General features: G+C 43.4%; 1 protein-coding gene across 1 annotated transcript in view; it reads left to right on the top strand.

The window, feature by feature from the left end:
- Nucleotides 1-13,088, top strand: part of LOC133569651 (kinesin-1 heavy chain-like) — a 92,372-nt gene that overhangs the window by 52,630 nt on the left and 26,654 nt on the right. The window contains exons 12-13 of the mRNA XM_061922144.1: nt 1,051-1,268; nt 5,687-5,755. Of these exons, the coding sequence (XP_061778128.1) occupies nt 1,051-1,268; nt 5,687-5,755 (287 nt within the window). The remainder of the gene's footprint in view (nt 1-1,050; nt 1,269-5,686; nt 5,756-13,088) is intronic.

The raw sequence follows: 13,088 nt of genomic DNA, 5'->3' as shown, positions 1-13,088 counted from the left end.
GACCCCTGCCCTAGTGTGTGAGTGTGAGTGAGAATGTTGTCTGTCTATCTTTGTTGGCCCTGCGATGAGGTGCCAACTTGCCCAGGGTGTACCCCGCCTACCGTCCGAATGCAGCTAAGATAAGCCCCCCCACCAGCCCATGAACATGGTGGTCAAGTCAGCCGAGGTGGAATGCAGAAGGCCCCTAACCAAGTCAGGTGTCCGACATTCCCCTATAAGAGCCTACATGTATGACCTCACTGTTACAACATCAGTCCCAGGGTGCAGGTGGAGACTACAAGGACTTGAAAGACTCATCCCCTGGGCAAGGATGACTTTCAAGCCCTCCAAGTCAAGATCCATGGTTCTGAGGAGGGGGAAGGTGATTAAAAAGTTCCAATTTTCCATCTTTGGAACTGCCACACCAACCATCACAGAGCAACCTGTGAAGAGTTTGGGGAAACTCTTCGACTACAGCCTGAAAGACTCAACTGCCATCCAGAAGTCCAACATAGAACTGGGAACCTGGCTCACCAAGGTTGACAAGTCTGGTCTTCCTGGTATATTTAAAGCCTGGGTGTTACGATCCGCTGCCTGGATAATGTTTCTGTTTTGTTTTTGGACTCCCTCAAGTATTCGGAGTTGCGAGGGCACTGGAGCCTACCTCAGCTACAATCGGGCGGTAGGCGGGGTACACCATGGACTAGTCGCCACCGCATCACAGTGCCAACACATATAGACAGACAACATTCACAATCACATTCACACACTAGGGCCAATTTAGTGTTGCCAATCAACTTATCCCCATGTGCATGTCTTTGGAATTGGGAGGAAGCCGGAGTACCCGGAGGGAACCCACACAGTCACGGGGAGAACATGCACACTCCACACAGAAAGATCCTGAGCGCAGGATCGAACCCAGGACCTTCGTATTGTGAGGCAGATGCACTACCCCATAGGCAAAAAAATGGGAATTGACTTACAGTGTGAACAAAGCCTTTTGTCCATCAGGCCCATTGTGCATCGACACTTGCTGCTGGTTTTCGTACTGAGTGATTCAATTTCTTTTAGGTGAAAGTGTTCCAGCAGAGGAACAGTTTGACAAAGAAAAGGCCAAATCTGAAGTTCAAGCTTTGGATGTTACTCTCAGTGACAAGACAACACCTGCCTCACCTGCCTCACACGCCTCACCTGCACACAGCGGGCTTCCTGGCATCAAACTGGCACCTGCTGGAACACCACAGTGCGAGGCGGAGATGGCCAAGCTTTACAAAGAGCTGGATGATAAGGTACAGTATAATATGAGGGGACGTTAGAGAGATTATTTACAGGGTATCTGCAGGTTTCAGCAAGTCAAATTTAAGACTTTTTAAGACCTTTTTAATGCCACCTTGAATTAAATTTAAGACAGAAAAAAATAATAAAAAATCTATAAATATAAGCGATGGTTGGGGATCCCACTGTACTACAACCTCAATGACAATCAGTCAAGTTTACTTTTTGTATGTTTATTAATAAACAAACTGATAAGCAGCACTCTGCCAAACAGCTTATCAAAAATTTTGAGAGATCCAAAAACTTTGACATCCAAAACAAACAAACCAACACCAACGCCAGTAAAAACATAATAACCGAGATGAGGGTAAAAATAAATTACATTTGGTCAATAATAGTGCAATAATAAAAGTATGCACCTGGCCTCCTCGGGATTGGCAACAGGCTTAAGCCAGTTTTTAAACCGGCTGTCCTCCAGCAAACGCTCACAAAACTTGCATTTCCCCATGCTGACTGAAAGGCGGGACGCAAGGAAGAAAGGAAGGAGTCTGCGCGCGACCCGACTATCACTCACTTTTACTCAAAGACGTGCCCCGAAAAACCCCCCCCCAAAAAACTGGCCCGATAATTTAAGACCATTGAGTACTGAATTTAAGACCATCTTAGGAATTTCTAATAAATGTAATACTTTTTAAGGACTTAATTTTAGATACATGAATTTAAGACTTTTTAAGGATCCGCGGATAACCTGATTTAGAATTACCTCTTACATACACTACTGAAATGCTCTCACTTAAACAACTAAAATGTTTTTTCTCTCATACACACTAATGTAACACTCTCACACACACGACTGAAACACTCTCATACACACTGCTGAAGCACAGAACTATTTATTTAAGCACTAAACAGTACAACAGAAAGTTCAGTCTAGAATAATTATGAGATTGGACATTCATGGTTAATTGACTCTCAGACTCATGTCAATTTTATATTTTTCAACAAATCTATTATGTGCAAAGGAAAGTCCATTTCTGTAAAAACATTTTTAAAAAAAAGGATCTATTTTCTATTTTAGTCAGACAATATTTTCGATAAATTAGATGGATATTTTACCTGATATATTTCGACTGTCATCTGCAGTCTTCTTCAGAGGGGTCACCTGACCACTGTGACGTGTTGCCTATCAGCTCCCTCCCCCATTGACCATCAAGTCGCGCAGGAGTAATGTGCCTGGTTGGACAGGCCTATAAGAACAGCTGATAGGCAACACATCACAACGGTCAGGTGTCTGCAGATGACAGTAGAAACATGTCAGGTAAAAAATATTTTAATTAAAAAAAAGGATATTGTTTTCAACACACTGTTTGTGGAACAATGTTTTGTTTCTATGTGAAATACATTGATTATTACAAACAATATATATTTGTGTGGAGACAAGCGGCTTAGAAGCCAACTTCCATGAATCCAGAGGTTGTGTATTCCATTATGGTTGAAATTGTCATGCAGCTGTGTCCTGACTCTAAAATAAGAATGTAACAATCAGATTACATGAAAACAGCCAACACAATATAAGTCATACTGCTCCAGGATATACAATACAAAATACTAATACTGAATACAATACAAAATACTGACACCACACAATGTAGGTTGTCAATATAAGTTTTATTTTACCCACTAACATTTATCCATCCATCCATTGTCTACCACTTGTCCCTTTCAACGTTGCTGGGGGTGCTGCAACCTATCTCACCTGCATTCGGGCGGAAGGCGGTGTACACCCTGGACAAGTCGCCATCTCATCACAGGGCTAACACAGATAGACAGACAACATTCACACTCACATTCACACACTAAGGCCAATTTAGTGTTGCCAATCAACCTATCCCCTAACATTTATATTTCAGTAAAATATATTTATTTTAACATACTTTATTACTTCAAGCCCCTCGAACACATTTGTGTTTGTGATTTCTCCCTGAGCCAAAAATCTACCATGAAATGTCCTTCCCTTAAACAGGCTCATCAGCTATTGAAGGCTGTGGACTGGGGAGGGAAGCTCATCAATTGTCAACTGAGGTGTCAGTCCACCTTGAAATAAGACTGGGGTTTCTGAGTGACAAAAATGTCATATAAAAAGGGAATATGAAATAAACAGACATTCCTTTATGCTGAGATATACGTACATAAAACTAAGCAAAAAACAGAAAAGGGAGCATGCATACGTTCGATGTATGATCAGTGGTTTTACTCTGGTATTGACTTTTAAATCCAAATGCTGATGTCAAAATTATTTCATCACAGCAATAATATGCATTACATTACTGATTCAGTGTGAGTCACGAACGAACAGATGAATCACAGGCTGTAACAACAGACAAAAGTAACAACAAGAACAACAGCCAGAAATGGCAACAAGGCACTGTTCAAGTAAACAACCAATTTAGCCAAATAACAACATTAGATGATGCCAGATTCAACAACAGAACTGACTTCAAACATAAAGCCATCTAATTATGAAGCAGAGCTGCCGCTTCGGTTAGACAACTTATCGGCAGTTAGGCAGACATTTCGTTCGCGAACAACGTGGATTAAAAGGGGCGGGCATTATCGGTGACCGGAACCGGAACCGGAGGGCTTTCCATGTTAAGTGAAATCTTCACACACACACACACACACACACACACACACACACACACACACACACACACACACACACACACACACACACACACACACACACACACACACACACACACACACACAAGTGAAAAGCTCTCACACATGCGAATGAAATCCTTTTATACATACTACTGAAATGTTGTCCTCTTACACACACTACTGAAAAGCTCTCACATACACACACAAGTGAAATCATTTTACCCATATTACTGAAATTGTGTTTTCTTACACACAGTACTGAAAAGCTCTCACATACACATACAAGTGAAATCCTTTTACCCATATTACTGAAATTGTGTTTTCTTACACACAGTACTGAAAAGCTCTCCTACATGTAAATTAAATCCTTTTACCCATGCTACTGAATTTTTTTTTCTTACACACACTACTGAGCTCTCACACAAACTGCTTTGGAAAACCTTATTAAATTGTTTAGTGCATCCAGTGGGGCACCACAACAAAATTAGGCATAATAATGTGTTAATTCCATGACTTTATATATCGGTATCGGTAATTAAGAGTTGGACAATATCGGAATATTGGATATGGCAAAAAAGCCATTATCGGACATCTCTACCTCTCACCCATACTACTGAAATGTTTCCCTTACACGCACTTTTGAAAAGGTCTCACACATTAAAGTAAAATCCTTTTACCAACGCTACCGAAATATTTTTCTCCACACGCACTACTGAAAAGATCTCATACATAAAAGTGAAATCCTTATACACACGCTACTGAAATGTATTTCTATTACACGCACTACTGAAAAGCTCTCAAATATACAGGTGAAATCCTTTTACTAATACTATTGAAATTTGTTTCTCTTACACACATTACTGAAAAGCGCTCGCACATTCAAGTGAAATCCTTTTACTATACCACTGAAAAATAATTTCAGGAGTGTGTGCGTGTGTCTGTGTGTGTGTGTCTGTGTGTGTGCGTGTGTGTGTGTGCATGTGCGCGCGTGTTTGTCTGGGTGTGTGTGTGTGTGTGTGTGTGTGTATGATGTTTTCAGTAGTGTGTATGAGAGTGTTTTAGTAGTGTGTGCGAGAGAAAGAAATGCAGTAGTGTTTGTGAGAGTTTTTCAGTAGTGTGTTAGAGAAAAACATTTCATTTGTTTATGTGAGAGCATTTCAGTAGTGTATGTAAGAGGTAATTCTAAATAATGTCCCTAACGGCCCCTCATATAATGTGATATTCTATAAAACGCGATCATGCAGTGGACACAACACAACCCAACACAACAAATAATGTTACTATTCATTAAATATGTGGACAACAAATAATATTACTCTTCCACAGCTATGAAGACAACAAATAATGTTTGAACACTGCAAGCAGACAACAGATCGTGCTACATGTAGACAACAGATGATGCTGCATGTAGACAACAGATAATGCTGTATGTAGAGAACAGATAATGCTACTATTTATAACGATGTCAGAACCCAGTATTTTGGAATTCCATGCTGTAAGCTAATGAATTTGTGAGTAGAGTTATATTTTTTATCAATGTATTTTCTAATCCAGCTCACCTTTTATAATGTATTTTTCTATTGCTGGTAATTTGTAATTTCATTTTTATCAACCCAAACTGCATTAAACAGTAGTGGCCTCCTGGCTTGTAGTCTTTTGGTCTCTTGTTTTGTCTCTTTTGCACAGTTTTTGTCACAAAACAGAGCAGTGATGTAAGACCATAAAGTGTGTCTCTCACTTAAAACTCTCTATCCTTCACCTCTTTCAGGATGATGAGATTCATCAACAGTCTCAATTGTTGGAGAAAATCAAGGAGCAGTTGTTGGACCAGGAGGAGGTAAGTACTTAATGATCATCACAGATTTACTTATACCAGTAAAAATAGTGGAACAACAAACATAAATTGTACATTATTGTAAGAGTCTGATCTGCTAATTCTCAAATAAAAATGCTAAACAGTGTGTACAAAATATAAAATTGTGCGTACTATGAGTGGCCGTGTTGCAGGTGATCTACTAAGGCTGTGTACAATTGATAACAAGTACAAAAGTGGTGCAGACCGCCATATCTAAATGTGTATTTTTGTAGTTCCTGCTGTCACCATGGGGAAATTAATTTAATAGAATAGAATAGAATAGAATAGAATAGAATAGAATAGAATAGAAAGTACTTTATTGATCCCTGGGGGAAATTCAGCACCACAGTTCGCTCACAATAAACAATAATAATAATAAATAATGTATGACATATATTATATAAATAATATTGTAGCAAGATCCTGCTTGTTTTTCTGGGAGCACAGGGAAGGAGCAGCACACTCGAAGCAGGTTTACACTTTTTTAATTACTGTTCGTTCACACAAATGTCAGTTTTGGCTTTTCAGCCCGTACTTGCAATCCACAAGGTTCGTTTTAGTTATTTCTTCACTTCGGCTTTTCAGTCGATCGTCCTCCGCTCCGCGTGTGTCCTCCCTCCCCCACTCAAGGTTTTCCGTGCCGCTAATAAAAGAACAGGTGATTAGATAACTCGTTCCAGCTGAGCTGATGTACTCACCTGTCAGCTGCTTCATGGCCGATCGCTGCACACACCCCGCCCGCAGGGAACATGTGGACCACGCCCCTGCCACAAATATATAAAAAATCAATAATATAAATATATTCGACATATATTCTACATTTAAGTGCAGTCAAGAAGGAACATATGCATTATAGAGTCTGATGGCTGTCGGTATGAAGGACCTCCTGTGTCATTCATGACATCATTCTCCAACCTTGGTTTTTTGTTATGTTGTGGAACATGCAGCACACAAATATAATATGTACCCCCTTCTGTGCTGTTTGCAACAAGCGCAATGTAGGCAACAAAACCTATTTTAGGACAGTGAAGGTGCTTGCACTTGTTCTGAAATTAAGAAATAAATTGCATGTTGCAAGAAGTTTGCAAGATGTCACAGACTAATGCATAAGGAGTAGTCCACCCAGGGTCCCGACTTCATAATGTGAAAGACCAGTCCATTGGGAGGCCAGCAAGGGATCATCTTGAATGGAAACATGTCAGCAGCGCACAAAGGTCATCAACTGATGCACAGAGGAGTGTTCCACCCCAGGTCCCGACTTGGAAGAGTCTCCTCTTCCATCTCCTCCAGCCTCTCTGCTGTCGTCACCTTACAAAAAAATATGTTGACGCATAACAGATACATTAGGGACAATGACCATAGAGCTTGATGGTACAGTTACTGCCTGAGCAAAAAGGCTTTTACTAAATATGAACATTACTTAATATTAATTAATTATATGTTATAATTGTAAAATTACATGATCATCTAGTGAGGTTTTATTGTATTTCCACAACAAAGTTTTGTTCATTGGTATTTTCAAACCGTTGCTCACTTCTACACAAATACATGAAACTAAAAAATTATTTAAAAATAAAACGGAAAGGTGAAATCCAGCGATCTGATTGGCTGTTAACCGTGGTTTAAATTATGAGCACTGCTACTATTCTAAAGCCTTATCACAGCGCAGGCTATCACTCCGCCTCAGGCACCCATGACTGGTATGAATGGAAGTTGTTGTCATGTATCCATGACAACGGACTGTTGCAGTCCGTAGTAAAAGACAGCTGATGTTTTTACGATGTTAAAAAACGGAGACTAAAGTAGTTGAATTCACATGTTTAAGGTTAACTTTCACCTCCTGGGAGGTTTAACAATGGTAGAGGGGACTGAGCATTGACTTTCACCTGACAAAAAGCGGAGGAAAAGACGAGATGCAGTGCAAATTTGGAGCTAACGTCTGGATAGGTGGGACTATTTTTTCCACAGTGAGGCTATTTTATTGGGTAATATGTATTTCTGGTTGAATAAAACTACATTAAATTGATTGAGTATTCCTATTTCATATTGCTTTTATTGGTAACCGTTTTATAAAAGCAATATATCACTCCTGTCCATGGTATATGCTCATTATAGCACTCTAAGGGGCGTGACTGGAGTGATATACTGTTTAATTATTCAATATTGTTGAGCCTCTATACACCCTTGAAGTAACTTACAGTTTGACTCCTAAAGAAGTCTTTTATATCCATCCATCCATCCATCCATTTTCTACCGCTTATTCCCTTTTGGGGTCGCGGGGGGTGCTGGTGCATATCTCAGCTACAGTCGGGCGGAAGGCAGGGTACACCCTGGACAAGTCGCCACCTCATCGCAGGGCCGTCTTTTATATCCAGTTTTCTTTTCATTGACATCCTTCAAAACCTACCGCACACACGCACGTAAACAGACACAAACACAATGTAAATCACACCACTAATATTAAAATCCATCTAGCTACCGTGTGCCAGGAACAACAAATGCCGAACATGTTGACAACTTGCACTGACAGTTGCACCACCTCTCGTCCGGTCGATACCAACTAGCATGTAGGCTAGCTTTTACAAGCAGAAGGAGTGACAGCGGGGACAGCCAATCACACGTAAGTTAGCATGAAACGGCAACCATTCGGGGAGCGATATTTAGATTAGAGGCGGGACTTCTAGCAGAGACCGACATTTAACCCTTTCTGTGCCATAATCATTGACTAAACATTACGGGCAGCGCTTGTATTGACAGTAGCGGCTGGCCCTTGGTTACACCACTAGTGTGTACTAAAACACGTGCAAACTTTCTATCACATACAAAACTGATCTAACAAACTGGTGCGCAGAGGGTTGTGTGAACAGAATAAGGGACACAATCCATTTATTGTGGCCATCTTTATGAAATCACGTAGAATATATGGTGATTATCAGAATGCCTACTGTACTGGAAGTTACAGATGTAAATACTGTGTATTCATTCAGCACGCACAATGTGATTTATCTGGATGACCCCGAGGGCAGGGGTGCGCTGCGTTTTTATGGCCGCGTTGTAAAACCTTTGACGGCATATCGCAGGAGGGACGCAAGGTTCTAGGGTGCATTGGCCGCCGGAATGAAATTCTCCGGAAATCGCAGCACCTAACAAACTCGGTAGCTGAGGACTGCGGGTCTTTCTTAGGGGGGTCCTGAGGCATAGCATGAACCAGGGAAGTTTGTCCACCCAGTTACTCTCAATCAAGGGGGCACGTAGGGCAGCGGTGGTTAGCAACTCGACCCCACACACCATCCGCAACGGCGTTCCAGATCTTAGAGGTAAACTACGCACCCCAGTCAAAGAAAAGGTCTGAAGGGGTTCCAAAGCGTGCTACTCATGTGTCGACAAATACCCGAGCCACGTCAGCAGCCGATATTGACACGAGGGTAATCATGGAACTGCGGCCGAGGGTGTACTGGTACCAAGTGCACATATGGACACCCTTATGTTTGAACATTGTGTTCGTTATGGACAATCCATCCAATAACAAAGCACCACTTGGGTTCACATCCGGGCGGCCATTCTTCCCAATCATGCCCGGGCCACGTCAGCGGCCGATATTGACACGAGGATAATAGCTTCCGGCCAGCGGGTCGCCCTGCCCACCAGGGTGAGGATGTTGGTGAAACCGTGTGAAGGGGGAAGTGGGATGTTTACACGGTCAAAAACCTCCTGTCCGGGACAGCAAACAGCTCCATGGGGCCTTGGTGTGGTGGTGTACTTTTGCGCACGGACAGGCCACACATGAGTCAAACCAGGCCTGTACGTCCTTCTTCATCCTCCTCCAGACAGTCTTCTGAGCCACAGGTATCGCAGAGGCCTTACTGGGAGAGACCGATGACTGCTTTAAAAACAGCCCGCTGCCAGCCAACTGGCAATAGGGGCCTCGGCTGAGAGATTGCACCACAACCGGACCCCTGAGTCGCCAACCGCGACCTCCTCCAGGCGTAGTCCAGTGTCTGAACCCATAAATATCAGAATCCCGTGGTCAGAGGCCTGGTGCGCACCCATACGCGAGCAGTCAAGACCCAGCTGCACCGTGCAGACAATTGATCTGGGCCAACACGGATAAACAGACAACATTCACACTCACATTCACACAACACTTTTCTTGCCGTTTTCGCCAGTTCCAGGTCTTAAATGGCTTTCACAGTGTCCCAACTGGTCAAATTATTTCTTTAGCCATTTACTTTTTGGTGAGAGACATGAGTTAGGATCTAGAATAAACCCACAGGGAGCAAGGAAGCAAGGAAGCAGCAAACCACTCGATGATGTAAACAAAGGGACACACGGAATGGTTTTGTCACCGCTATAAATCGTTCGTCTGCGTTAGCGCTTATATTAACAATATCACTCTCTTAATATTCAAGTCACGAAATGTAAATTGAGTATTGTTGGCGCTCTTTGAATGGTTATTTATCGGATATTATGGGCGGAATAGTGGAGCAACCATTAGCTCTGCTGTAAGCGGACTTTTATTTAGGGTTTTTTAATATTTAGAATGTATTAAAAATATCCATCCATCGTCATGTCTTTCATAATAATTGTGAACGATAGGCAACATTTTTAAAAAAGTGCACTTCCCCTTTAAAGGCAATTGATGTTTCTGAATAGGAGTGACATACAGTGGGGCAAAAAAGTATTTACCTGTAGTCAGCCACCGATTGTGCAAGTTCTCCCACTTAAAATGATGACATAGGTCTGTAATTTTCATCAACTGTGAGAGACAGAATGTGAAAAAAAATCCAGGAATTCACATTGTAGGGATTTTAAAGAATTTATTTGTAAATTATGGTGGAAAATAAGTATTCAAAGCTCTCACTGATGGAAGGATTTTTTGGCTCAAAATCTCACGATACATTCATTCTTTCCTTAACACGGATCAGTCGTCCTGTCCCCTTAGCAGAAAACAGCCCCAAAGCATATTTCCACCCGCATGCTTCACAGTAGGTATGGTGTTCTTGGGATGCAACTGAGTATTCTTCTTTCTCCAAAACACGACGAGTTGAGTTTATACCAAAAAGTTCTGTTTTGGTTTCATCTGACCACATGACATTCTCCCAATCCTCTGCTGTATCATCCATGTATCCATTTTGGTATAAACTCAATTTGTCGTGTTTGGAGGAAGAAGAATACTGAGTTGCATCCCAAGAACACCATACCTACTGTGAAGCATGGGGGTGGAAACATCATGCTTTGGGGCTGATTTTCTGCTAAGGGATAGGACGACGGTGCGGATGGTGTTCTGCTGACCTCGACTGCGGATGTTGTGGATAGGTGGAAGGAATACTTCGAAGACCTCCTCAATCCCACCAACACGTCTTCCTATGAGGAAGCAGTGCCTGGGGAATCTGTGGTGGTCTCTCCTATTTCTGGGGCTGAGGTCGCTGAGGTAGTTAAAAAGCTCCTCGGTGGCAAGGCCCCGGGGGTGGACGAGATCCGCCCGGAGTTCCTTAAGGCTCTGGATGCTGTGGGGCTGTCTTGGTTGACAAGACTTTGCAGCATCGCAGTGGACATCGGGGGCGGTACCTCTGGATTGGCAGACCGGGGTGGTGGTTCCTCTCTTTAAGAAGGGGGACCGGAGGGTGTGTTCCAACTATCGTGGGATCACACTCCTCAGCCTTCCCGGTAAGGTTTATTCAGGTGTACTGGAGAGGAGGCTACGTCGGATAGTGGAACCTCGGATTCAGGAGGAACAGTGTGGTTTTCGTCCTGGTCGTGGAACTGTGGACCAGCTCTATACTCTCGGCAGGGTTCTTGAGGGTGCATGGGAGTTTGCCCAACCAGTCTACATGTGCTTTGTGGACTTGGAGAAGGCATTCGACCGTAGTCCCTCGGAAGTCCTGTGGGGAGTGCTCAGAGAGTATGGGGTATCGGACTGTCTTATTGTGGCGGTCCGTTCCCTGTACGATCAGTGCCAGAGCTTGGTCCGCATTGCCGGCAGTAAGTCGAACACATTTCCAGTGAGGGTTGGACTCCGCCAAGGCTGTCCTTTGTCACCGATTCATAACTTTTATGGACAGAATTTCTAGGCGCAGTCAAGGCGTTGAGGGGTTCCGGTTTGGTAACCGCAGGATTAGGTCTCTGCTTTTTGCAAGATGATGTGGTCCTGATGGCTTCATCTGACCGGGATCTTCAGCTCTCGCTGGATCGTTTCGCAGCGAGTGTGAAGCGACCGGAATGAGAATCAGCACCTCCAAGTCCGAGTCCATGGTTCTCGCCCGGAAAGGGTGGAGTGCCATCTCCGGGTTGGGGAGGAGACCCTGCCCCAAGTGGAGGAGTTCAAGTACCTAGGAGTCTTGTTCACGAGTGAGGGAAGAGTGGATCGTGAGATCGACAGGCGGATCGGTGCGGCGTCTTCAGTAATGCGGACGTTGTACCGTCCGTTGTGGTGAAGAAGGAGCTGAGCCGGAAGGGTAAAGCTCTCAATTTACCGGTCGATCTACGTTCCCATCCTCACCTATGGTCATGAGCTTTGGGTCATGACCGAAAGGATAAGATCACGGGTACAAGCGGCCGAAATGAGTTTCCTCCGCCGTGTGGCGGGGCTCTCCCTTAGAGATAGGGTGAGAAGCTTTGCCATCCGGGAGGAACTCAAAGTAAAGCCGCTGCTCCTTCACATCGAGAGGAGCCAGATGAGGTGGTTCGGGCATCTGGTCAGGATGCCACCCGAACGCCTCCCTAGGGAGGTGTTTAGGGCACGTCCAACCGGTAGGAGGCCACGGGGAAGACCCAGGACACGTTGGGAAGACTATGTCTCCCGGCTGGCCTGGGAACGCCTCGGGATCCCCGGGAAGAGCTAGACGAAGTGGCTGGGGAGAGGGGAAGTCTGGGTTTCTCTGCTTAGGCTGTTGCCCCCGCGACCCGACCTCGGATAAGCGGAAGATGATGGATGGATGATGGATGGATGGGATAGGACGATTGATCCAAATACTTATTTTCCACCATAATTTACAAATAAATTATTTAAAATTCCTACAATGTGAATTCCTGGATTTTTTTTTCACATTCTGTCTCTCACAGTTGAAGTGTACCTATGATGAAAATTACAGACCTCTGTCATCATTTTAAGTGGGAGAACTTGCACAATCGGTGGCCGACTAAATACTTTTTTGCCCCACCTGTATATGTGTACAACTATTAACTTTATCAGGAAAAAAATATAGAGACAACATTAACTACAACCCCTGGAAAAAGTATGGAATCTACAGGTTTGGACGGTGTATATACCAGACATAAAACTGTATATATTTCAAATAGCAACTTTCCGGTTTAA

This window comes from Nerophis ophidion, linkage group LG15 (genome assembly GCF_033978795.1).
Source record: "Nerophis ophidion isolate RoL-2023_Sa linkage group LG15, RoL_Noph_v1.0, whole genome shotgun sequence".
In the NCBI taxonomy this organism is placed as follows: domain Eukaryota; kingdom Metazoa; phylum Chordata; class Actinopteri; order Syngnathiformes; family Syngnathidae; genus Nerophis; species Nerophis ophidion.
The sequence above is the reverse complement of the archived record's forward strand: the minus strand, read 5'-3'. Positions and strand labels throughout refer to the sequence as shown.